Source organism: Acipenser ruthenus, chromosome 9 (assembly GCF_902713425.1).
Source record: "Acipenser ruthenus chromosome 9, fAciRut3.2 maternal haplotype, whole genome shotgun sequence".
In the NCBI taxonomy this organism is placed as follows: Eukaryota; Metazoa; Chordata; class Actinopteri; order Acipenseriformes; family Acipenseridae; genus Acipenser; species Acipenser ruthenus.
Genome location: NC_081197.1, coordinates 59,604,642 through 59,629,863, shown reverse-complemented (window position 1 = coordinate 59,629,863; position 25,222 = coordinate 59,604,642). Strand labels below are relative to the sequence as shown.

The 25,222-nt window shown below is 39.7% G+C and overlaps 1 protein-coding gene across 3 annotated transcripts in view; it reads right to left on the bottom strand.

The window, feature by feature from the left end:
• LOC117406380 (P protein) overlaps positions 1–25,222 on the bottom strand; it is a 107,351-nt gene that overhangs the window by 31,354 nt on the left and 50,775 nt on the right. For all 3 annotated transcript variants that reach the window (XM_059030368.1, XM_059030367.1, XM_059030369.1), the window contains 9 exons: positions 24,358–24,429; positions 22,608–22,673; positions 21,144–21,200; positions 18,763–18,887; positions 16,838–16,976; positions 11,170–11,302; positions 6,648–6,795; positions 5,251–5,308; positions 3,428–3,536 (listed from right to left, as the gene is read on the bottom strand). In XM_059030368.1, coding sequence (XP_058886351.1) covers positions 3,428–3,536; positions 5,251–5,308; positions 6,648–6,795; positions 11,170–11,302; positions 16,838–16,976; positions 18,763–18,887; positions 21,144–21,200; positions 22,608–22,673; positions 24,358–24,429 — 907 coding nt within the window. The remainder of the gene's footprint in view (positions 1–3,427; positions 3,537–5,250; positions 5,309–6,647; positions 6,796–11,169; positions 11,303–16,837; positions 16,977–18,762; positions 18,888–21,143; positions 21,201–22,607; positions 22,674–24,357; positions 24,430–25,222) is intronic.

Sequence of the window (25,222 nt, the reverse complement as noted above, 5' to 3'; positions counted from 1 at the left end):
GCTTCTTAGATCCATTGCATCCTCATGAGATACTTACCAGAGCAGCGAGGCACCTTTCACTCAGGCTTCTTAGATCCATTGCATCCTCATGAGATACTTACCAGAGCGGCGAGCCACCTTTCACTCAGGCTTCTTAGATCCATTGCATCCTCATGAGATACTTACCAGAACAGCGAGGCACCTTTCACTCAGGCTTCTTAGATCCATTGCATCCTCATGAGATACTTACCAGAGCGGCGAGCCACCTTTCACTCAGGCTTCTTAGATCCATTGCATCCTCATGAGATACTTACCAGAGCAGCGAGGCACCTTTCACTCAGGCTTCTTAGATCCATTGCATCCTCATGAGATACTTACCAGAGCGGCGAGCCACCTTTCACTCAGGCTTCTTAGATCAATTTTAAGACCAGCATAAATCAAAGGTGATTTCTGTCTGGTGGCTGGGGGGACCCTACCGGTGGTCTCAACACAGTTTCACTTTACAAAAAAACATCAACTACCGGAAATCAATTTATTTTTATACAGCATCTTTTATGGCAAACCATCCCAAAGCGCTTTAAAAAACAAGCAAAAATGCAACTATAATATCAAACATTATTTACAACATTTAAAAATACTAATTAAAATATGAAAATGTATTTTTTCCATAAGCTTGGAAAAAACATGTTTTTAATACACTTAAAATTACTCCAGAGTACTAGAGTTTCTGACAACTGGAGGCAGGGAATTCCAGAGGCAGGGAGAACAAGTAGAAAAACTGCTTTAGTGGGTGAATTTTGCATTTGATTGCAAGGGTCTGGTATTTAATCTAAGTTGAATTATTCTAGGTGTTCTTATTTGATCTAAACATCATAATTTAACCTATAACGTGGGAAGGAGTTTGGCAGTACAATTGTCATTTTCACTATTGTCACTGAAAATAAACAGTGTTGTACATAGCCCCTCTGTTTGGACTTCCCGTCATTCCTTCCCACCACTCGCATCCTGACAGGGTCCCTGAGGCGAGATAAGCTAAACTCTGCACAGACAATGTTCTACCCTTTAGGAGTGCAAAGACCAGTTAAGCAATACCTATGGGCCCAGCCCTGGCGACTCCGTGTGACCAGGATTCAAACCAGATTGCATGACTTCCTCTGGCATGGGGGAGCACACAATGAAATGAAATTGTATGCAGTTGGTACGATTCTGATGAGCAACAGACTGAGCAGAGGATTTTCCCAGAGAACTTTCACATATCCTACACTACGCCAGGGCTGAATCAAATGGCTAAGAATTAAAGGGCAGACGCAATCCAGCAGTGCAGGTTTATTTAATGAAAATTTAATGTCATTTCCAGGGCAATGCCAACATGTTCTTCAAGTGTATAAACTGTTGCCCATTATGAAGTCATCGTAGCATTAACCACAAGTGTTAATGGAAGTAAAGTACTTAGGGTCCCATGCTGTATCTTATTAATTTTAAAAAGATAGCATATGCTTGAATTATGACCAAGAGGCAGGTGCAAGCACAATCTGCCATTGTGACATCTCATTAAGGAAGTGTGAATTTCTACAGTTAGTGGCGTTTTTGTTTTTAGCACATAAAACACTAGCCAAGCAATACAAGGAAAAGGTCATATGCTGTTAGGTGTGACATCACCAGGGTGTATCTCACAGGCCCACACAGGGAGCTAGTTTTGAACAAAGCCCCAATAACTAGCTTTACAGCGGCGCATTTGTATTGAAATCACTGCAAGAGTAAATGAAGATAACCGCGTGCTTAGAAAACAAGACTTGATGCATTGATTTACAGGCCCTGTAAATATTCCTTATTTCAATGAATAACACCTCTAGAGATGTATTATACGTGTTGCTGTGTTTTAAAACGAGCATTTTCCTTACCCACGCTTGTCTAAAGTGGTATATGCTATAGATGCCATGCTGGCACCTTCCCTTCAAGTTTACCACAGTCAGTCATTTTGCATGGTAATTCTACAGTTCCATGGTTATGCTCTGCATTGACCATAGTTTACCATGTTTAATAAGCTTTACCATACCTCTCTGAGCTTTACAATCACTATGTTTTATTACACCTTGATATGTTTTTACAAAGTTTGGTCGAGATTCTTCCAGACTTCTATTACAGTACATATTTGCTAATTTAACTGGACATAACCACTGTACATGTTGTGGTAGGTACTGTAATTCTGTGGAAGAGTATTAATCCAATCCGAAGCTCATGAGAAATGAAGTCACCATGATCATCCACCTTCAAGAGTGTATGGTAAGGAAAGTCCAAGATGCATCTATAAAAGAGTAATTATATACAGCCCGTATGGAGGAACGTGACCACAGACATGCAGTCATAGTCTGCATACACACGAACACGCACAAATACAAGATAGAATTTATAAAGATGAACGATCACCATGGGTTATCTAGCTGCATAAAAGAAAATAAGCCAGCTTATTAGTTAAACCAAACATACACAGCATCTCTAAATTATTACCCCTACTGTTGTACCTCATCCACACACAGAGCTTCAGTAATATGACCATGTTTGGAGAAGAAACGTGATCTTTAAATATCTTTTCACCTAGATACACCAACAGAGTATTTATAACATAGTATGTTCTTGTTATTACTTGAGACATAAGTCTTTAGTTAATGGTCAGTAAGGTTAACACATTTTCTTAATAGACTTTTCTAAGAAGGATTTACTAATGCTCTGTGCTAATTCTTGTGAGGGAGAGAGTCAAAAATGTAGCCTTTTCTTCTCAAAAGAAAATAATGCCACAGTGTGTTTTTGGTCAAGTCGAACTTGATCGCTTGACACATCCCTGGTATACAAATTCTTGGGCAGAAACAATTTGATGCACCAATCATGTAATTTAAGTTCTGTTTAATTCCAAGCCAAAATGTATGTAGAATTGGACAAGACAGAGTCATATGAAGAAGAGCAAGACCAAGTCCAAGCAAAGCGCGTGACCAAGAGTGCCGGGTATCAGGCGGCACAGAACACACAAATTCTTAGAATCACTCCCATCTCTGTAGTTTTACTGGAGTGTAGTACAAACTATGTACTGCCATTTTATCATTCAATTGAGGTATTTTTGAAATATTTGTGGGCAACACACTATTTTATGCATCTCCAATTCCCAATGTGTATATATTAAAGAAAAAAGTGTGTTTTAAAAAAACTACTACTTGTTTAAAAAAAAAAAAAAACATAATTCCCATGATTTAGTGGAGCAGTTGGAAAGCTAGCCATGTAATTACCTACATTTAATTATTGCCTTGTAATTATGGATTGCCTGAACACTGTTTAAAAAAGGAAGCCTTATCGTATAATTACTACATGGACCCTATAAGTATGCAGTCGAGATACAAGGACAATCCTGTTTATGTAAGTATCTGTTTCCTCAGTAATATTAATACAAGACACTTACCAAGATCAAGATAAATGCCTGGAACAAAGGAATTGAGAAAGAACATGAGGATTACAACTCCCAGAACACTGATGCATTTGACCAGGAGGATTGTGTCTGTTATTCTGTGCTGTGGAAAGAAACACAAAAAAAACAGCTTTACATGTTACCGAGGTGTGTAATGTTAGCAAGCGTAACCCAGGGATGCAGCACTAATCGATGCTGACATGAGTCAAACAATAATGACAAGAAAAGGGGCTCTGGTTGACAGTGGATTCAGAAACAGAGGTATATAATCTAAACACAGTCACATCTGAAACACTCTACCTTTAATAAAGAGGCTCTAAACACTGTCACATCTGAAATGCAATACCTTTAATAAAGAGGATCTAAACACCGTCACATCTGAAATGCTCTACCTTTAATAAAGAGGATCTAAACACTGTCACATCTGAAATGCAATACCTTTAATAAAGAGGCTCTAAACACTGTCACATCTGAAACGCTCTACCTTTAATAAAGAGGCTCTAAACACTGTCACATCTGAAATGCAATACCTTTAATAAAGAGGATCTAAACACTGTCACATCTGAAACGCTCTACCTTTAATAAAGAGGATCTAAACACTGTCACATCTGAAACACTCTACCTTTAATAAAGAGGATCTAAACACTGTCACATCTGAAATGCAATACCTTTAATAAAGAGGCTCTAAACACTGTCACATCTGAAACACTCTACCTTTAATAAAGAGGATCTAAACACTGTCACATCTGAAATGCAATACCTTTAATAAAGAGGATCTAAACACTGTCACATCTGAAATGCAATACCTTTAATAAAGAGGATCTAAACACTGTCACATCTGAAACGCTCTACCTTTAATAAAGAGGATCTAAACACTGTCACATCTGAAACACTCTACCTTTAATAAAGAGGATCTAAACACCGTCACATCTGAAACGCTCTACCTTTAATAAAGAGGCTCTAAACACTGTCACATCTGAAATGCAATACCTTTAATAAAGAGGATCTAAACACCGTCACATCTGAAACGCTCTACCTTTAATAAAGAGGCTCTAAACACTGTCACATCTGAAATGCAATACCTTTAATAAAGAGGATCTAAACACTGTCACATCTGAAACGCTCTACCTTTAATAAAGAGGATCTAAACACTGTCACATCTGAAATGCAATACCTTTAATAAAGAGGATCTAAACACTGTCGCATCTGAAACGCTCTACCTTTAATAAAGAGGATCTAAACACTGTCACATCTGAAATGCAATACCTTTAATAAAGAGGATCTAAACACTGTCACATCTGAAACGCTCTACCTTTAATAAAGAGGCTCTAAACACTGTCACATCTGAAACGCTCTACCTTTAATAAAGAGGCTCTAAACACTGTCGCATCTGAAACGCTCTACCTTTAATAAAGAGGGTCTAAACACTGTCACATCTGAAACGCTCTACCTTTAATAAAGAGGCTCTAAACACCGTCACATCTGAAATGCAATACCTTTAATAAAGAGGCTCTAAACACTGTCACATCTGAAACACTCTACCATTAATAAAGAGAATCAAAACACTGTCGCATCTGAAACGCTCTACCTTTAATAAAGAGGCTCTAAACACTGTCACATCTGAAATGCAATACCTTTAATAAAGAGGATCTAAACACTGTCACATCTGAAATGCTCACCTTTAATAAAGAGGATCTAAACACTGTCACATCTGAAATGCTCTACCTTTAATAAAAGGCAGACTTCCTCATGGAACCAGTGGTGAGAGATGACTGATCTCTCAAAACTCAAGTCACAGTAGCCAGTTTGTTTCTTACCTTTTTTTGCAGTTCTTGAATATTAGTTTCCCAATTTTTATCTTCCTGTGAAATTTGCCTGAAACAAAATGAGGCCAATTTGAACATAGCTTAAATCACTGGCAAATATATATATTCTGCATAACACTGTGTGTTAAATATATTGACAGGATGCAGCAGTGTTCTGCATAACACTGTGTGTTAAATATATTGACAGGATGCAGCAGTGTTCTTCATAACACTGTGTGTTAAATATATTGACAGGATGCAGCAGTGTTCTTCATAACACTGTGTGTTAAATATATTGACAGGATGCAGCAGTGTTCTGCATAACACTGTGTGTTAAATATATTGACAGGATGCAGCAGTGTTCTGCATAACACTGTGTGTTAAATATATTGACAGGATGCAGCAGTGTTCTGCATAACACTGTGTGTTAAATATTAGGAAATGATGGTGGAAATTATTCATGTCAGAATGTCTAGCAAGACTTGAACGGATGGCAGAATATACACAGAGCATCTTGTTAGATGGAATTGATACCTTATTATGGCAGTCTATGCTTCTGGATTGTGAATGAATAAAAACATACAATGCACACCACACTTGTGTAATTTCTATTCTGTGGATGATAAAGTTATGGAAAGAAATACACTATTTACAATCACAAAATGTCATATTTTTCTACATCAACGCACTGCTGAATATACAGTGAATACATCAACGTAGAAGGTCTCTAATCTGGAAAACAAAAGTGACAGGACCATAACAATGACACCACATTAGGTCACACATGAAAGTGTAGGGTCCCATTAGACTGATCTTAACATATGAAGTCGGCTTATGAAGAGGAGACTGAAGTATGAATTGAGGCTACAGAATTATATTTCCTAACTGGATGCATAATGAATAAGGATAAATCATGCCTGAATTTATGCATCTGATAGGATTCAACAGGCTATATTTAGCAAGGTGTTTACAGGAGAAGGCAATTAAATATAAAACAACACCATTTGAAAACACAACTCATTAAAGGACTCAGACATGTGTCTTTGTTTGTTACTAGGAATGTTTGTTTTTGTGCATATACCTTGAGAAAATCAGGTCGAATGCAGCGATTACTCAGTGCTAGAAATGCTTAAAGTCATGCATTCGCTGTACTGTTTTATGCAATGGAATCAATTATTTACTGCGAATGAAAATTCAATCTGGCAACATTTTCTGATGTTAATTTGTCCTGAATGTAAATAAATATTGGGGTTTGGGCTCAGTTGTAATGCATTTGATGACTGGAGCACTGTATCAAAGTTATATATAAAAGTACATGTATTTGATATGTGACGTTTTCCTTCACAGAACACAGGTATCTGCATGCCATCCAGCACAGATGAAGACATGAATAATAAAAGTCATGTTACCTTTGAAATGTTTGCAGCTTCTTCCTCAGCAGGCTCTCCAGAGTCAGCACTTTGTGCATCAAGAGACACTTCACAGCAGTCTCTTCACGACTGGCAGGGTTAATGCGCTGAGCCGTGAGTCTCCACACATGGATTTCATGCTTTAGTTCTGAACACAACAGTAAACACAGGTGACAACAAGGAAAGTGGCATATACAAAATCAAGCAGATATTGTACAGATTACACTGCATGTTTACTATAATACAGAAAAGTATACTAAAAACAAACTTGGAGAAACACAGACAGGCAGCATCATCAACAGCTCTGGCTTTATTTGTCACTAATTTCAAATGTATCTTGGTTTTCTTGGATTCTAAATCGGGATACATCAAAAGTTCAATTCATTTCTGTTCAAGGATATTAAATACACTACAAGACAATTCAAGGAGCAGCATTGTAAACTAGAATCACTTTAGAGTATTTTAAGAGAGAATGTCTCACACACTGCAATGAACCGATAATTCATTATGTTAGGGCAGGAACAGCAGTTGCATCTGAACACAAAATGCCTAGAGGCTTAATCTCTGGAAGCATTAGAAACTGGTTCAAATGGATGTGCGAGTATAGAGCATGGTCTCCTCTGGCTTTGGTGCCGTCTCTCCATCAACGGGTCATACTATTTTGCATGAGAGCAAGCTCAGGGTCAATTAGACCAGCAAGTTGCTCTTTAAATGGAATTACATTTCTGACTTGCCAGTTACTAGTTTTGTAACATAACACTTATTTTCCATTTTGCTTTATATTCAGCAATATTTGGCCTTTTGCTTCTGCCAAGGAATTAATGGGTGGCATTGTGTGGATACAAATCATCAGTGTACTTTAACGTCAGGGATGGAAATAAGACTCCCATTGCAGAACAGTTTGAGCCCTTCCTGGTTGTATTAGGAGTTTAACAAGACACACCTGTGCTTGTTACCTATACACACTGCGGCTAATCAAGCTTGTAGCAAAACCTGGAATGGGTGAAACTGCTGTGCAATAGGGGTCTTATTTCCATCTGCGCACATACAGTACTGATGTGAATGTTAAAGAGTGTAGCCTGTTCAAATTGTTCCATTCCGTTCAAAACACTGCACCAATTAAGAGTTGGTGTGCAATCAAGCTAGTGCCATTAATAACGTCTAGCACAGCATTCCCATCACAGTACATGTACAGAGCAAACAGCACACACTGCGCTGGATTTAGGATCCCCGGCACCACATGACTGGTAAGGAGGTCAGGTGCTGCTGCTTGATGTATTGCTCAGCGTGATGAACTTCATGGACTTGTTTAATTTGCATTAGCCAGCCACAAGCACAGGGGCTCTGCAGCACGTCCTGCCCCAAGCTGAAAGGCATGCTGGGTTTCAATGGGCCTGTACAGCTGGCATGCCCAATCTCTATCAGGAACCCATTAGTCTACACACATTTAAATAATGTCAGGATAAGGGCTGTGCAGAGAAACAAAATCAATATACAAGCCATGATTAACAGATTAGACTTCATGGTGTGATTTCTCAGTTGTGCATCGAGAGAGATAATACAGTATTATTGCACTTTGTCAACATACATTGATACGTATATATATATATATATTATATATATATATATATATATATATATATATATATATTACACACATAGTAAAAAATGTACATACCCCAATGGAAATGTATAATTTGTATAAATGTATTAAAAAAAAAAAAAAAAAAAGGAAGCTGAAATAAATAATTGTAGACATCTACTTCCTGTAACTTTCTTTCCTCATCCACAAAAACAAAACTTTTGCTACATTATTTGTTTTCAAGAAATTTCTACAAATTATAAATTTCCATTGGGGTATGTAAACTTTTGACTACAACTGTAGCATGAAGAAAGCCAAACAAAGACTAAATTAACCGATCAATCTTAAATCGAGTGACAGCCCTAATATATATATCTAGTGAAAATAATGACAAAGCTGAAAAGCACGTGCATGTGGTATATATTAAATATATTTTACGTTTGCAACAAGCCAGTGAATAAAGGGTTTTGTAAGGTGTGTTTTTATGTGAGCGTTCACACAGCTGGAATTGCCACACCATGCTTCTGTCAGCAGTTTCATTTGAACTAAAGCCGATTGTCATGTGTCTGATTCTGAGCAGAGCAAAGAGTGCCATCAAGAGGAGAGTCTGCACATGGAAGCCGAGACCAATACACTATGCAGGAGCTCTTCAGTGTGGACATTGCTGCACTGAACACATACACACGAGACAGCTTTACTTTTACACACACCATTACCGCCTCCGGTATGTGAAATCCATGGAGATCTGCAGTCTTGTCTAAGAGTTTAGTAATCTTTTCTATATAATATCACTTCATTGTTACATTGCACTGCATACAGTATTTGTCTTCTATCTGCAGTTCATGAACACAGAGGCAACACAACCAGTCCTATTTATAATTCATTGATACAGTGGAAAAACACAAAGCGAGCACTTGGCTGACATTGAAGGGAGCATTCCCTTTTATGTGCAGATACTGTATCTTTAAAAGTCTAGCTCGGAGAACTTCAAAGCATAGAATGCTATATTTCTGTATGATTTGCAATGTTGCATGTTAATACAGCTTACCTGTAGTCGCACCAATTGCATTTCATCTTTGCTTTTGATTTGATGATTTGTATTATTTTTAATTTACAGAATTACAGAACAATGGCGAGATATGGATTATTGCCTCAGGAGCCTAGCAGCTTGTTTGGAAGCTGTGTCTGCAAGCGCTAGCTGGTGTTGTCTCCCCAACACAAAGTGAAGCTTCAGTCTCTTGGGTAGTTACTGTCACAGCTTTATACAGCTTGCTGCATGTCTCTTGCACTGCTTGGGGAGTCTCTCAGTAATGCTCAAATTAAACACCCGCCCTGAATGAAAGCGGATTACCCTTCTTTGTTTCCCCCACAAAGGTTTTTTAGGACTGCTGGATTTTTTTTTTTTTTTTGTGGTAATGTAACCCCAACAGCAATTAGGTTTCTCATTAGATGGAAAGGGAAGGATTGAGGGATGGAGGAGAGAGGGGGACAGAGGGAAGGGGAGGGTCATTCCAGTCGTGTGATTGAGGGATGGAGGAGAGAGGGGGACAGAGGGAAGGGGAGGGTCATTCCAGTCGTGTGATTGAGGGATGGAGGAGAGAGGGGGACAGAGGGAAGGGGAGGGTCATTCCAGTCGTGTGATTGAGGGATGGAGGAGAGAGGGGGACAGAGGGAAGGGGAGGGTCATTCCAGTCGTGTGATTGAGGGATGGAGGAGAGAGGGGGACAGAGGGAAGGGGAGGGTCATCCCAGTCGTGTGATTGAGGGATGGAGGAGAGAGGGGGACAGAGGGAAGGGGAGGGTCATTCCAGTCGTGTGATTGAGGGATGGAGGAGAGAGGGACAGAGGGAAGGGGAGGGTCATTCCAGTCGTGTGATTGAGGGATGGAGGGGAGAGGGGGTATTTGAGTTTATTTGTGGGCAGTTTTCCCTGCTGGGAATAATGAGCACTGCAACGGTTATAAATCTTTGTTCCTTTCTTCCTCTATTGTTTTTAATAATTTCAATGTGAGGGGTCTCTTCATAAATGTATTGATCAAAATAAAGATTGTAAATGAAAATAAATAAGTGAAATGAAAGCAATATTAAAACTGAGGGTGTTTTATTTCACATTATGGTTCATTTGTTTGTGACAGTACGTATAGCCCCCAATAAGGAATGAAACACATTTTAAAAGTTATTTTTCGCATTTTTTATTATAAACCTAACGGTACCTGATCATGATATGACATCACTGTTTCTGAAACTCAAGACAGAAGTAACTGAACATTTCTGAATAACTTCCAGAAATCTAAACTTGATCACTGCTCCTGGGGGGTTTACTCTTAGATGAGACACAATCAATAATTAGAAGGTATGTGTTTGAAAAAGTTTCAAGAACAATTTTAAAATGTCCTTTCATTCCATCCTCTAGAGACGGCACACACTGTACAAAGGTGCTTTGTATTTGCATCTGCATGAATGCTGCACCACACCATTTTAACAGGACTGTACCGAACCCAGACCGAAGGTACTGTAATTGAAAAGTGCATTCCTGTCTACCCATTTACTGCAAGCATTGAGCGCTATCAAATAAGATACTGTAAAAAATGAAATGCATGGAGGATGAAACCGCTAGCAGTCTTGGGATACTGTATAAGCTTAATGGGAGTAAATCAAAGATTTGTCAAATACTGTATTTATCTATAGGGGAAAAAATTGTTACTTCTTAACAAATGGCTCAGTTTTAGTGTGCCGTTTGTCAGGTGTTAACAAGATTAGATTTAGTCTATCTGCGGATCAGTTTCCTTCAAAGCTCCTAATGAAGTACAGAATGCAAACTCCTCCTGGCTCAGCTGGGGCAGTAGGCTTTATCAGCTCTGGAAAGGATCAGAAGGGTTGAGATACCTGCAAGCGCAACAACATCAAATCCTGCAATGGGACATGAAAAAAGACAAACTTACCAACAATCTCTCCAGGTTCCTTGTTGTACAGTTTTTTGTTCCAATAAAGCAGCCTCAGGAATGGAAAGGACGTCACTAGAACAAGAGTTACTCCCAGGAACATGTGCCCTGTGAACGCTGCAAAATCGATCCCCTGAAACAACAGAACAGCATTTCAAAAAGGAAAAGCTTTACATGAACGGTCTCTCATTACCATGCATTTACATTGTAGCTAATTCCTAAACACATTACACAATGTTATTATGCATAGTTACAATGGACATCTGTAACATTGTTTGCATGATATAACCCTAATCCTAACCCTTCTCATACAATTGTGTACTGTATGATGTAAAAAGATTTACATGTTAAGAGCATTGTAACTATGCATAACATTGTAATTATGTGCAAGTACACATGCATTTAATATGTAAATACACAGTAATTAAGCACCCAATGTAAAGTGTTACCTGAAAAAAGTGTGCAAAACTATCTAACGACTTAGTGGAGGATTTATTATTTCCCACGTACATAAAACCTAGTGACACAAGTCAGACAATCTTTCTTTTGAAAACCACTACGATTCGTGTTTTACAAAAAAATACCACTGAAATCACCCAATTACAATGCTTTTTGTTCATGACCCAACTGAAAGATTCCAAGGGCCGTCAATATCAAAGCAGCTTTCTAACAAGGCAGCGCTAACCAAGTTTGATTTCTTTTTATTTAGATTATGGATTGTCCAATAAGATTCAGTTTCTCCCAAATTTGAAATACCCCATTCAATTTCACTTCTCCAGTGTGTAACCCACATTCTGGTGGTTCACTTTTATAATCGCTAAACTAATGAAACTGCCTATTCAACAGAGAGAAGAAAAGACAACAATTCCTTTTAACCTGGATAGCCAGCCATCTCAGGAAGGAGGAACGAGGAAACATCTGTCTACCGGACCGGTTTCTTATAGATTTAATTTAGGGTTCTGTTTCACTGTTGGGTTAAGACTCAGGGGAATATTCCCAAGAATGAAAATGAAGACGCTGGAATTACACACTCTGCATTGTCGTGTGCTCCACACTGTCCATGAATGAAGACGCTGGAATTCAATTAAGCATCTGGCTTTACCAAACACCAAACCACAATCCAGGTTAGCTGTGGGATAAATAAAGGATGCTCCTGTAAATCCATGCAGTGCTGTTATTCCAGAAAGAATTAACCAGCGAACCAAACTCCCCTAACTGTTAATGAGTATTGTGTTTATATAACAAGCACAATATACATATATAAGTATGTACAGTGTATTGTGTCATGAGTCAGCGTGGGTCAAGTTGTATAATTAAATAAAATAATATTAGTAATATAAACAAATGTATTTTAAAAGTGGTTAACCTTAGAAACAGCCGTACGCACAATGGTAACCTTGTATATTGTATTGTGGTCTCCTAATCCAGAATGGCATGGCTCATTCATGTAGCACACTTGGCTACAGTCGTTGTCATTAAGCCACAGAGATACCTGGTATTATCCATTCATTAGTATGTAGAGGGGGCTTTCATTAAAGTTTCATTTTCAACAAGGATTGAACGGGTGATTGGAGCTTAACAGATTACTTCAGCTAAGAGTATGCAGTGTTACTTAAATCCTACAATCAATCTGCTGTTAAGGACATGGTTCCTGCTCATGCCCACAGCCTGAAAAACAACACTCCCCTCTCTCAATCTCCACAGAGGTGTTGTTTCAAATAAAGAAATAGAACCCTTTAAGTGATAAGAAGCAGTGAGGTCTCTGCACTCATGCACTGGCTACTGCAACACATGTCTTCTAACCCTTGAACTTGACCATGCATGGCTATTATTTACTCAAATACCAGAACGCACACCAATTGCAGTAAGCCCAAACCCAAGGGGTATGCTTCAGGTATTAGTACAGCATTAGCATTGTGGTGATCAGTAAAAAGAAAAATCTAAAACCAACTACACCTTGGAAAATAATATTCTTTTCAACTATGTTGCGAAACAGATAATATCATTTTAATTTGAGCCCTAATGATTCTTTTGCACATGTTTACCCCTTTATCCACAATCTTGAAAGCAATGGAACTATCTGGGGTATGCAAATAGGATCAATCTGTTTCTCAGAAAAGGCAGACTGGTAGTTCTATTGACTGATTTTCATGCAATCTCAAAATAGATTAGACAGCATGAGGAGTAAAGTTCCATCATAGAACGACATCTCTACAGGCCAGGACTGAGACAAATCTAAAAGAACAGGACCGTGCAAAACACCTGACAATCCTGCAAACACCACCGAGACAAATCTAAAAGAACAGGATCGTGCAAAACACCTGACAATCCTGCAAACATCACTGAGAAAAATCTAAAAGAACAGGACCGTGCAAAACACCTGACAATCCTGCAAACACCACCGAGACAAATCTAAAAGAGGGCCGTGCAAAACACCTGACAATCCTGCAAACACCACCAAGACAAATCTAAAAGAGGACCGTGCAAAACACCTGACAATCCTGCAAACATCACTGAGAAAAATCTAAAAGAACAGGACCGTGCAAAACACCTGACAATCCTGCAAACACCACCGAGACAAATCTAAAAGAACAGAACCGTGCAAAACACCTGACAATCCTGCAAACATCACTGAGACAAATCTAAAAGAACAGGATCGTGCAAAACACCTGACAATCCTGCAAACATCACCAAGACAAATCTAAAAGAAGAGGACCGTGCAAAACACCTGACAATCCTGCAAACACCACCGAGACAAATCTAAAAGAACAGGATCGTGCAAAACACCTGACAATCCTGCAAACATCACTGAGAAAAATCTAAAACAGGACCGTGCAAAACACCTGACAATCCTGCAAACACCACCGAGACAAATCTAAAAGAACAGAACCGTGCAAAACACCTGACAATCCTGCAAACATCACTGAGACAAATCTAAAAGGGGACCGTGCAAAACACCTGACAATCCTGCAAACACCACCGAGACAAATCTAAAAGAACAGGACCGTGCAAAACACCTGACAATCCTGCAAACACCACCGAGACAAATCTAAAAGAACAGAACCGTGCAAAACATCTGACAATCCTGCAAACATCACTGAGAAAAATCTAAAAGAGGACCGTGCAAAACACCTGACAATCCTGCAAACATCACTGAGACAAATCTAAAAAGAAGAGGACCGTGCAAAACACCTGACAATCCTGCAAACATCACTGAGACAAATCTAAAAGAACAGAACCGTGCAAAACATCTGACAATCCTGCAAACATCACTGAGAAAAATCTAAAAAGAACAGAACCGTGCAAAGCACCTGACAATCCTGCAAACATCACTGAGACAAATCTAAAAGAGGACCGTGCAAAACACCTGACAATCCTGCAAACATCACTGAGACAAATCTAAAAAGAAGAGGACCGTGCAAAACACCTGACAATCCTGCAAACATCACTGAGACAAATCTAAAAGAACAGAACCGTGCAAAACATCTGACAATCCTGCAAACATCACTGAGACAAATCTAAAAGAACAGGACCGTGCAAAACACCTGACAATCCTGCAAACATCACTGAGACAAATCTAAAAGCTGCATGTATTGACACATGATGAAAAAACACCAGACAATCATCCAAACATCACCGAGTCGAGTCTCGCGAGCTGCATGCATTGACACATGATGAAAGTGAAGTGTGAACTCAGGAAATAAAAAGAACACCTGCAACTAAACTGTTTATTCCAGGTTATCCAACCAGTAAAATAAAACAACCCTCTATGCAACAGCAGTAGCCTGTGAATGTGGTGGGCAGAAACACACATCGTAATGTAACAAGAAATTGCAGGAACTCAAGTCAAACTGGGAGTGTCTCTTGTAATACGCATATCGTTCAATTCCTGCACCCCTAATACACACCTACCCCAACCCGGTCCAAAAGGAAAAACTATTTTCTTTTCTTTTTTCCATCTTTGAAGTGTTCTGCTTCCTGTACCCTCCTCAGCGCAGAGGGTTTATTTCAAATGGATTTGTAGATAGTCAGAGGTGACATCTGCCCTTAAGAAAACCCTAAAGCTCAACAGCTTCTGCTGACTGAAAGTAGGAAATCTTCAGAGGAGCGGAGAAAAGTGAGGAACAGGAAGTCTAAATGAAAGCTGCGGGCTCCACAATAAAGTTCACATTCACAACATTTCACCACGGTTCGGTCTGTGCACATTCAGCAGACCTTATTTACACCCTAGTTTGTTTACATTGTTTTGTTAATCGGATTCCTTTTCACCGTCGGCTCACAAGATAACAAACACCTTAAACAGTCTGATAAAGCTGCAGTGTTTCCTGCTTCTATGTGAGAGATCAATATAATTGTCCTACACACAAACTGCTGTACACGACACTTCATCTGATTAGACGTTCACACAGGTGCAATGAAGATACTGGTCCACAGCACTTGCAACACGTACCTACCCATCTTCTGTGGTGGTTTGCATTAAAGTCAGATGAGGTCATATAAAAAGTGTGCTGATCTGACATGGAATGAGTAGGGCACAGAGAAGACTGGGAACATAAGGTTCTTTGTTTTCGGGTTTATTTGAATTCAAACCAAACACAAAAAGCAAATTCAGTTAAATTGCTTTTCCCGGATTTAAAATCTTAAGGACTCGTTGCAAAAATGTTATAACCTCTATTGCAAATAGGGCCATCAAGTGATCACTAATAAAAACCGAAAATGCCTTTGTCATACAGTATGAACTGAATGAGTGACTCCCGTGTGTGTGTGCGTGTGTGTGTGTGTGGGTGAGTGCGAGTGTGTGAGAGTGAGTGTGTGCATGTGTGTGTGAGGGTGAGGGTGAGTGTGAGAGTGTGTGTGTGAGGGTGAGTGTGAGGGTGTGTGTGTGAGGGTGAGTGTAAGTGTGAGTGTGTGAGGGTGAGTTTGTGTGTGTGTGTGGGTAAGTATGTGTGTGAAGGTGAGTGTGTGTGTGTGTGTGTGTGTGAGGGTGAGAGTGTGTGTGTGTGTGTGTGTGAGGGTGAGAGTGTGTGTGTGTGTGAGGGTGAGAGTGTGTGTGTGTGTGAGGGTGAGAGAGTGTGTGTGTGTGTGTGAGGGTGAGTGTGTGTGTGTGTGTGTGTGAGGGTGAGAGTGTGTGTGTGTGTGTGAGGGTGAGAGTGTGTGTGTGTGTGAGGGTGAGAGTGTGTGTGTGTGTGAGGGTGAGAGTGTGTGTGAGGGTGTGTGTGTGTGTGTGTGATGTTTTTATAACAATATGTTAAAGACTCACAGCAGCAAGGTCAAAGGTGGAAGGCGAGTGCACAGTGTAGCAGGGCATTAATCCCCCATACTGTTCCTATTACTTAGATTAAAAGGATTTCCATCGTTTCACATGCTTGTCAAGTTGTCCTCAAAATGCTTAAAAAAAACAGTATTTGGGCATTCAACAGTTAAAGTTCCTGAGTGGTAATGAAGGCATCACAAAATGAATGTACAAGCTACATCTTAGTCAGGATGCGTTTTGGTAAATGATTCCTTGGAGAGCAGCTCCACATTGCCTGTTACTAAAATTAGGGGTCTATAAAATATTTAAGAAATGCCTAATTTACAAGCGGGCAAGAAGATCTCAAGCCATAGAGGATTCTAGGCTACTGTACGCCCCCCTACTGCCACAAGTAGCATAGTAAGAATTGCATACTTTCTTTTGCAGGTCTTGGTTTGAGACAATGATCACGTTGGGTGGATCCCCGACAGCTGTGGCAGCTCCTCCAATGTTTGTGAAAATCACTTCTGCAATCAGGACATGCCTCGGGTCTAGATTAAGCACCTCGCACAACCTGCAGGGTAAAACACAGACACAGAAAAGCCCTTAAGTCTTGATTAGACTGCTTTAACCCTTCACTTCATTTGCAATATTTCAAGCTGGGTTATTGTGCGTCGAAAGGCGTCCAGATGACAAACTGTGCAAACAGAACGCGAATCCAGACAATTATTGGTAGGATATGAAATGAGTTTAAGAGTCCTTTTAATGAACCAATGTACAACTCCAGCACCTGCCATGCTGCTGTGCTTTACTAACACGTGTGAAATGCATCTATTTTCACAGCAGCAGCAGCACTGAACTCCACTAAAGACTCTGCTAATGCCTCTTAATAGCCTTCTTACTGTAGGTTAATCTTGCATTAAATCAGAGCATATAATCCTGCGTTTACGATCCGGCATTCTTTTTGGATCAGGGGAATTTCCTGTCACTTGACAGCGGAGGTGCACATTTGAGAATTCTTCTGTGATAAACAGTGCATGATGATTCCACACAATAGGTTACAGGATTATATGCAAGGATTTAGGGACAAAAAGGATAGTGGACATGAAATAAGCCATATTTGGAAATACTGGATTTCGAGAAAGTAATAGAACTGAACTGTGCAGTACCATGGGCTAGACAGGAGGGGGGTTACTGTAAAGAATACATTCATTACATTTTACTTATTTATTATTTTATTTAATTTAGTCGTTGCCAATTAGTTTTTATTATTTCTCCCCAATTTGAAATGCCCAATAATTTTTTTAGGCTCAGCTCACCGCTACCACCTCTGCGCTGACTCGGGAGGGGCGAAGATGAACACATGCTGTCCTCCGAAGCGTGTGCCGTCAGCCGCCCGCTTCTTTACACTCTGCAGACTCACCGTGCAGCCGCCTCAGAGCTACAGCGTCGGAGGACAACGCAGCTCTGGGCAGCTTACAGGCAAGCCTGCAGGCGCCCGGCCAGACTACAGGGGTCGCTGCTGCGCGGTGAGCCAAGGACACCCTGGCCGACCTAACCCTCCCTCCCCCCAGGCGACGCTCGGCCAATTAAGCGCCGCCCCCTGGGAGCTCCCGTCCACGGTCGGCTGTGGAATAGCCTGGACTCGAACCGGCGACGTCCAGACTATAGAGCGCATCCTGCACTCTAGCGAGTGCTTTTACTGGATGCGCCACTCGGGAGCCCCACATTCATTACATTTCTAATCTTAGTATTTCAGATTCATAGGTTAGGTTCAAATTAGAGAACTGATGATGCTAAGAATATGTTTTTTTTTTAGCTAAACCGTATTAATGCAAATCAGAATGAATGTGATTTAGCAAGCTAGAATATGAAGGAGGCATGCAGTTAGCCCTCAATAGAATTATTAATAATAATAATAATAATAATAATAATAATAATAATAATAATAATAATAATAATAATAAATAAACCCCAAATGTTTACCACCTTCACTCTTGAAGCATGAGCCCAGAAAAGGAGAAAACTAACACTTTTTACTGGTCAATATAATGATCAGATCTACAACTGGTGGCGAAAAAGGAGATCAAATTTAAATTGCTACAACACTAGACTTAAATACAATTGCTTCCATTAACTTGAGCTTAAGCAAAGATGTATGAAACCCATTCAAAATACTCAGCGGAGGCAATACTCAGCGGTATGGATTTCCTGGTATTTGAGTTCTATGGTAATGAGGTCTCAGGAAAGTTACAGATAATCGCTATTAAAACTGCATTCTGATCTTGCAACCCCTTGGCAAGCTGCATCATGAAGCCCTGCAGCAGAGCTTCTTAGAAGACACCTGTAACAAGGGTTACCTTATTGTGACTGGGGTGAAGAGAAGCATAGTGGTAACATTGTCCAGAAAAGCAGACAGAATGGCAGCAGTGAGACAGAGAATGATAATCATGGGCCACACCCTTCCCCTGGAGAGCTGGTAAGCCTATAGGAGAAAAATACAATAATCATGAGATGAATGGTAAGACAGAGGGCAGCCACATCCCAGAATCCCACAGGCCTCCAATGGAGGACGTACATCTCGTCTAAGGCTAAACAGTTTTTGTTAAAGCTACTTACTCTTAAATATTTACAAGAAAAATAAACTGATAACTTACTTTAGGTTCTTAAAATTAACCTTCCAGATTATATCCAGTTTATATTGTGTCTGGGAAATAAACCGCGCAAATTGCATTTTTGTGTAAAGAGACCTTGATAAGTCTGGTCCGTTGTGTCCAAGATTTTTCCGAATGGAAGGTCAAACCCATATTCCAGACCTGCTTATTAATTATTGGAAAGGATAACTGGCTGTTGCAGTAACACTGCATCTGAATGCCATTCGGATGCACAGCTGGCCTCATTAGTACACTGCTCTTCTTTCCAAATTAATGGGTAGCCAATTTACAGACCCAGGAAAATACTGTCTGTGGCTGCCAGAGGCGTTTACCTTCGTGATTTGTATAACTCACAGGATTTGCACAATACGTACAAGTACATTCACTCTTCTAGCAGATGGCTCTTAACTAACAAGCTGCTTCTTTTATCTGGTCGTAATACATGCCTAATGCAAAAGGCACGATACAAAGTTCATAATGATCATTCTTTACAAAGGGCAGGGCAGGCTCCTCTAAATGAACCTCTCTCTGTGCCGCTGCATGTATAGAAAAGGGCATTGCTCTTTGCCCGGTCAATCCTTCTCTAATAACACGCTGAAATCCATCTCCACTGCAGGAAGTTGGGGACATTGCACTAGTGAAGGGATCATGAAGTACTCGAACAGCCCACTCACAAACACTTTGCAGTCTTGGTACGCTTTTCAAATTCCAACAACAAACCATGCCAAACAAATAGGAAGCGTGCTTGTTTTGTGAAGCACCTTGCTTATCTGACAAACACAGAGAATACAACAGAACACCAATTACTTTATTTACTGTTTTAGCTGCATGAGATCAAAATGTGTGAATTGAAATATGAATTATCATAGATTGTAATTCATCAGTGGTCAACATCATGTACTGATCTAAGGGAGGCATAGTTTCTGAGCCTCCTTCCTCTCCTTTTATCTCCACATATTAGAAATGAGTTTGTGTAGATGTAATGTCTACTTTGCATAAGCTTTGAAAGTTACCAGTATATAAATCCACAATTTATGATGCTAGACTTGTGTACGACATGTACGGGATGCATACAGAAGACATTTTGCAGCTATTCATGATTTAAGATCAGCGTATCATCCACTGGCATTCTCAAGAAACCCAAACACTGTGAGCTAAAGTTACGCAGCAGATAGTGCATGAACATTTCCTATTTCATACAGTGAACACATCTCAACAGGTTTACCATGCCAAGTTGAATTTGTTCCAGCAAATCTAATTTGCACACCTTTAAGGCACTTAATATGCTGCTGCTCATTTAAAGTGTCACGGTTTGCATGTGCTCGCAACCTCACCAGACAGTGAATGATGGCAAACCTGTGGAGCAGCACTACAGGACATTATTTGTATTCTTCCAATACAGGAGCACACACAGACTGCAACCCTTCAGAGGGATTAAGCAGGGACTTTCATCACTAAAAGCACGCTTCCTTTTGAAATCTTTCTCATTGTCACACACAGGCCACTAGAAAAGCTAGTAAGTAACTGCTATGATAATATACTGGTGTTTTGAAGACCTGTATAACATACTGGTGTGTTTAAGACCTGTACTGTCATTTTTGGCTGACAGCTACTTTTTACAGACAAGATGACAATGTTCAGAGATATAACTTCGAAAAGTCTGATCCTTGTGCGCTGGAGAACTTGTTTTTAGCTATTGATATGGTTTACTATGGGGTATTGATTTTGTTTGGCTTCTTGTCTAAGTAAATGAAAAACATTACAGCAACTGAGCAAGGCCATTCCACAATACCTTCCATTTCCTGACATTCCTCTACCACACTGAGAAATAATAACCATTACAACTAAACCCAAAACCTCATTGTATTCTCTTAAATGTTGGCCGCTGAAGTTATGAATTAAGTTTTTATTCATCTCCATGACAATTGGAAAAAAAAAATATATATATATTATATATATTATATATATATATATATATATATATATATATATAATATATATATATATTATATATATTATATATATATATATATATATATATATATATATATATATATATATATATATATATATCTCAATGAGCTTACCTTGACAGCACAGTAATCAAAAAATCCAGTTTCTGAAAATATTGCCACCAAAATCATCTAAACAGAATACAGAAACAAACAGACATTAAAAACTAAAAACAACATTTGCCGTGTATCAGATTATTCATTAGAAGTTTAAGAAATGCATACCGGATACAAACTCTGTGTGTGACAGCACTATCATTACATAACTAGGAAGAGGATATGGGCAGTAAGGACACCAACATGCAGAAGGGATACATATTATTCAGGATCTTTACTGCATTCTTTTTTTTCCTCCACAAATGCAATTGCAGATGAGTGTACAGCATGTATAATATCAGTGCGCCATGTAAAGTTGCATGCCATATTATAAATGATTAGAAAGTAAAAAGCCTTTTCAAATGATGGTTTCTAAAAGCTTGTATGGTGTATATTTCTGCGCTATTGTTAGTTAGATTCATCACAAGAGCATGAATTACCAGCGGCTAGTCTACAGTGCAGTCCCAGTTTAAAACACACATTCACATGCAATCAATCAGCTCTGCTCATTGTTATTAATCAGAGACTGGAAGACAAAGGACCTGCATTTGCATCTGACCTTTCATTAGAAAATGCCTGTTTGTGCAGCGCATAATAACAGAATGAAGTGCGAATATTAAAAGTGAATAGCATTATTCATAAAGGAGAATGCAAAGGGCCCGGCAATGATAATGACAGGCCTTCTTAAAGAAGAAGAATTAGCTGCCACTATTTCATTTTTTTAATTGCCTGGTAAAGTCCGGAAGACCTTGCAGTACATTTACAAAAGGGTTGAAACTGCTTAAGCCCCTTTGACACTGGCATGCTCTACCCGGGTCAGAACCTACCCGGGTTGGGACCCGGTGTCATGCGGGTCAGCTACGCGATTTCACACTGCTTTTGATAAAGCCGGGTCGACCTGGGTGACAGAAGCAAATACACAACGCACGTATCAATGCCCGCAAGCAGCTTGTTACAGACGCTTCCATCCTAGCTTCTCTGGATTGAACAATCGGCTCAAATGTTGATTAGAGCAAATGTTTCTTCATCCCTGCTGCAATCTGGCTCATGGTGTGTCTCAAAATCAACACAAATATGGCTAAACAGAATAAAGAGAAATGTTCCTTGTGAAAGTGAAACCTTCACGCAGGCACGGCTGTTTGTTATTTCATCGGCTTACGAACGGCCACCATGCTACATGGTTTCACACTACGCGGGATTGTGACCCAGGGAGCCAGAACCCGGGTCGGGACCCTGGAAGGAGTACCACTGTGAAAGGGGCTTTACACTGCTGGCCTGTAATGTCAAAGATAGCCCACATATGTGAGCTTCATCCACCTAACTAATATCCTGCACACTCCTCTGGAGATTTAGGGCATTTGACAAATGAAAAAAAAAAGCTATTTAAAAACACTTGTGCTTTTGTAAACCCATTTGATTCCCTGCTGTAAAGATTGTAATTACCATGCCAAACAATAGCGCAAGGGTTCCATAATCAATCCACTCCACCACTGTAACCAGGCTTGGCCTCTGCAATCAAAGAATGCAATTATCAGTCAATCCCGCAGAATCACCGACTTGGTGATTAGCCTGCAAACGCACACTGTGGTTAATACTCATGTATTCATATACTCTACTTGAATGAGCTTAAATAAACAGTGTCAAGGAAATCAGCTTTGTTATAAAAAGGTTGTGCATAAAAGTGCAGACAATTATTTATTCTTTTTTATTATTATTATTATTTTTATTTAGTGTGCCCAATTATTTTACCCCCGATTTTCTCCCCAATTTGGAACGTCCAATTATTTTCTCTCCTCACTGCAGCAATTCCCCACACAGCTCAGGAGATCCGGAGGTTCAGTGGGCATCCTCCGATCCAGCGACCGAGCCAGCTTCCTCTTTTACACCCAGGAACTCGAGAGCAGCTGTCAGCTACCGGCCTCTGGAGGACAAAGGCCAGCCCTGCAGGTGTCCGCTATGAGCTCTCTGGGGGTCTGGACAGCGGGGTTCGCTGTAGCACGATGAGAAGCAGTTTCTGCTGGTTTTGCTTCCCTAATCCACAGAGGCGCCACAGCCAATGAGACACTCACTCGCCAAAATACACAGGTCTCAGAGATTCAGCTGTATTGCAATAGAGCACCTGTCTTCTACAAATTACTTCTCCAAATTGACCTGCAGTAAAGCACACACTTTTCTCAGATGAGAAACTGCCATTTGAATGACAGATCATAAACACCTACATACATCTTTCTTGCTGTGCAGCATTTGTCTTCATGTATCTCTTATCTGAAGGATGCCCACAGCCTGATTTTCAGAAGCTGTATTTTTAGAGAAGATGGACGTTGAAAAACACACCCTTGTTTTCAAAAGCAACATTTTTTTTGCTACTTTAGTGAAGACTTTGTACAAACAACTCAATTGAGAGAAGAGTGGGTTCCCAAGGACCTACAAGTCTGTTAATTAGGCTTTGATTTTACGACCAACCACATAAAAACAAAAAGCACCTGGGAGTTGTAGAAAACATGCAGTAAGCGAAGGGGAAACAAATGCAAGTTTAATAAAGTAAATTATAATAAATGCCAGGGTGATGCACAAATAAGGAAGGGTTTCCATTTACAAACCTCTACACAAACACCTACCAGCTGACAGGGAGCAAGTCCAGCATAAAAATACAAGGGCTATTCACAACAGTAAGGGGGTGAGAGGAGTGGGTCAGCTACTGGGATCATTACACTGATGAGGGCACTAGTGGAAAGGTTTGTTTAGAGTCTCTTATAGGTAGTGTTTCTCATGTATGAGACACGAGTCTCTTATAGGCAGTGTTTCTCATGTAGGATATGAGACTGGAGTCTCTTATAGGTAATGTTTCATCATGCTTCATATACTGTAGAATAATACCGGGAAAAGACAACGTGTATGCATCTCAAACTGGAGGGTTAAAAGTAGTGATTATCAAGCCTTTTAACCCAATTGCACTGTAGATTTTTAGCATTAGCAATAGTTTTGTTTTTTTATCTAAAACATTGGACAGGGCAATCTGCATTACAGCTGAATTACTCATCTCTGAACTTTCATAATATATTGATCAAAGAGCCATTACTGGGTGATAATAGACATGAAATGACATAGTAAAGAGAGTTGTTTTGTGAACTTCCTTTGCAGAGATTATTGACTTTAAAAGGGATACAAATGGAGTAGATATATCAAACCTTACATCACCAATCACAGCCAATGCAGACAAAGCAGCCAGAGAGCCCAGCATTGCTGCAAGAGTCCTGTGAACAATCTGGGGAAACAAAAGCACATTGCCATTAATCTTGAATCTGTCTGCAACAAATGACGACAGACGTGCGACATGAAAACAATAGACAATCTATAGGCAGGCAGAAAACAATAGTGATCAAGTGATATTGCCAGCCCTGTTAATGAGAATAGTAACATTGCCTTTGTTTAAAAAGAAAACTATTGAATTTTAAATCATGTAAAATGTATTACATGATGCCACTGCTGGAGTCTCCATCAGGCTGTATCGGATTGAGTTCTAATTAATGTTAAAACCATGAAAAGAAGTCATTTGAAATTCGAATTTGGAAAGAAAGAGGGGGGCGTTTTAACAATTGACATGTTTAAGCGATTTTGTTTACATTTGTAGCGGTTTGATTCCATGTTGTGTGAATGGGAGAATCACATGACTCAGGTGTAACTGACAGTGCTGTGTGAGACACTGGCTAACCCCTGGAGAGTGCATGGTCACTGCGACATGTCCAGTCTCATGTTACACTACACGCCTCCCAAAGCAGCTGGGAAATCCCAGAAGGCATTTCCACAAAGTTTAGGGTTTGCATTGCCTAAAACGAATTGCAGTAGACAATCATGACGATTCACTGAAGTGTTTTCCTAATCAAATGGAACCTGTGACCTTGTGCCAGATTGATTTCAGGGTTTAGGCTGGAAGAGCAATCTTTGCTCCACATTTACAAAGACATCATTTGAAGATGCATGTGTGATATAATGCTGTGTGGGTAATGAGAAGATTTACGATGATACTTGTAAATACAAATCAATATGTTGGTGCCATA